General features: G+C 52.8%; 1 protein-coding gene across 1 annotated transcript in view; it reads right to left on the minus strand.

Moving 5' to 3' along the window:
- Nucleotides 1-2,299, minus strand: part of plxnb3 (plexin B3) — a 55,178-nt gene that overhangs the window by 10,581 nt on the left and 42,298 nt on the right. Inside the window, exons 11-18 of the mRNA XM_008295239.1 lie at nt 1,930-2,081; nt 1,714-1,819; nt 1,401-1,537; nt 1,131-1,307; nt 884-1,049; nt 645-776; nt 240-344; nt 1-160 (exon numbers count right to left, since the gene is read on the minus strand). Coding sequence (XP_008293461.1) covers nt 1-160; nt 240-344; nt 645-776; nt 884-1,049; nt 1,131-1,307; nt 1,401-1,537; nt 1,714-1,819; nt 1,930-2,081 — 1,135 coding nt within the window. The remainder of the gene's footprint in view (nt 161-239; nt 345-644; nt 777-883; nt 1,050-1,130; nt 1,308-1,400; nt 1,538-1,713; nt 1,820-1,929; nt 2,082-2,299) is intronic.

A 2,299-nucleotide genomic window follows, 5' to 3' on the forward strand; every position in this document is an offset into this window, starting at 1 on the left:
TCAGACTGGGCAGCTCCCTGCCGTCCTCCACACTGATTGGCTGAACCTCTGGAGGCTCACAGTACAGGTGAGTGCTGTCCAGAGTCTTCACCTGACACTGCTGGTCCCCGAGCCGAGCCGTGACCTCCTGCCGTGACATGGCTCTGGTCAGGTCCAGGCCCTGAGGGAGAGCACCGGGACAGAAGGTCAGATGGGTTGTCATGTCCATCGGATCAGAACGTCTGAGTCGACTACTTTACCTCCACGGCGATGACTCCTCCAGGTTTGAACCGATACGGAGCATCTGGAGCTTCTCGGTTCAGAGGGAAGAACTCCGGGTTTGGATAGTAGGTGAAGCTTTTACCCTGACAGACAGACAGACAGACAGACAGACAGACAGATGTTCATACGGGGTTTCTTCCTGTCATGAGGCTCAGGTGTGATTCCAGGTGTTTGCATCATGTTTACTGATTATTGTGTTTCTGCTCACATTCAGTCAAACTGACTTTAAAGCAGGAGAAAGTCTGAGTCGACAGACAAACGACAGACAGACATGCAGACAGACAGACAGACAGACAGACAGACAGACAGACAGACAGACAGACAGACAGACAGACAGACGGACAGACAGACGGACAGACAGGGGGACCTGCTGCTTGATGTACCTTGATGCTCTCATAGTGGACTCTGACGTTGTCCAGCTGGAACCATATGCCTTTAACTTTGACGTCGGGGGACACGGTGGGGGAGGGACAGGTCATCTGAGAGGACGACTGGACAGAGCAGCGCTCCGACACCTGAGAGACAGACAGGTGAGGACAGACCGACAGGTGAGGACAGGTACAGAGACTTGCTGATCAATCTTCAGTAAGCAGAGCTCGTCTTTGATTGACGTCTGTCTCACTGTTGTCATGGTGCTGTTGAAGACCAGCTGCTGCTTGGCGGTGAGCAGAGCCAATCGTCTCCTCCGTTTCACTCTCTGGACCTCCACAGGCTCCACCCACACGGATATGATTGGCTGCTGCACCACGTCCAGGTTCCTGCCCGTCACCATGATGATGCGGCCGCCACTGAGGACAGGAAGACAACACCATATTAGGACGTACAGCTGTGAGACGCTCGCTGACTCGTAATTGGTGATTGGTTCTTACGCGTAGAAGCTCTCTGCTGGCGCCGCGTCGGTGATGATGGGGTCGTCAAGGTAACGGAAGGAGACGTCTGGGACGGTCCGCTCAGCTTTACCAAAGAAAACACGAACCGGGGCGCCACCGGTCCGATTACTGGGACCAGTTCGACACTCCAGCTGGGTGTCATTCACCTCGTCCACACTGAGACAATGAAGTAAAACAAGTTGCAGTCAGAGTGACGACAGCAGTATTATCGGTAGTAGTACTAACGGCGTGAGCAGTACCAGTACTCACATGTAGCAAGGCTGGGAGCCCACGAAGGCACTCAGGTCAGACGTTTGTCCTGTCAACAGCTGTCGGCCTCGGATGGTCAGTCTGGTTCCTCCAGAAACTGGACCTTTATCAGGAACCAGGTCCAGCAGCTGAGGGTCCTGAACAGATCGATCAGATTGATCAGCAGTTCGATCAGACTGATCAGTGAGTTAATGGAGGCTGAAGCAAAGTCACGTTCTATTGTCACTCTTTCTCAGAACCGGTTTAAAGAACTTCAGGGTTCTTTTGGTTGGATCCACGTTGGTCTACATATGTTTTTAGGACTGGGTCTTACCTGATACGTGAACGTCTGCATTGACCTCCCAGGTGGAGTTGTTCCCACGGTAACCAGGACTGGCCCCTCCTTCTGCTTCCCACTGGGCTGCAGCTCACACACAACCCTGACACACACACACACACACACACACACACACACACACACACACAGTGAGTCATGTGTTGTGGTCACCTGATCAATAGGACACGCCTCCTGCTGATGTGAGGTGCTCACCTGGTGGAGATCAGGTATCCTTCAGGTTGAGGCAGACACTGGACACCTGCCACTGTGACTCCGCCCACCACGTCCTCGTACCTCATGCCCAGGTTCGACCCCGTGATTGTCACCAGGACTCCGCCCTCCAAAGGACCGGAGACAGGCAACACCTGTGAAAGGTGGACAGTAAGAACATTTCCACAGAAACAGAACGTGTGCAGACAGACAGAACGCTTCCATGGTAACAGGATGGACAGACTGACACAGTTGAAACCAGAAGTTTACGTCCACTGTATAAAAAGACATCAAACCGTTTCTTTCTCACCATCTGACACTAAATCAGACCAAACGTTTCCTGTTTCAGCTCAGTCAGGATCACCAGCATTAG

Source organism: Stegastes partitus, unplaced genomic scaffold (genome assembly GCF_000690725.1).
Source record: "Stegastes partitus isolate 25-593 unplaced genomic scaffold, Stegastes_partitus-1.0.2 Scaffold1033, whole genome shotgun sequence".
Taxonomy (NCBI): domain Eukaryota; kingdom Metazoa; phylum Chordata; class Actinopteri; family Pomacentridae; genus Stegastes; species Stegastes partitus.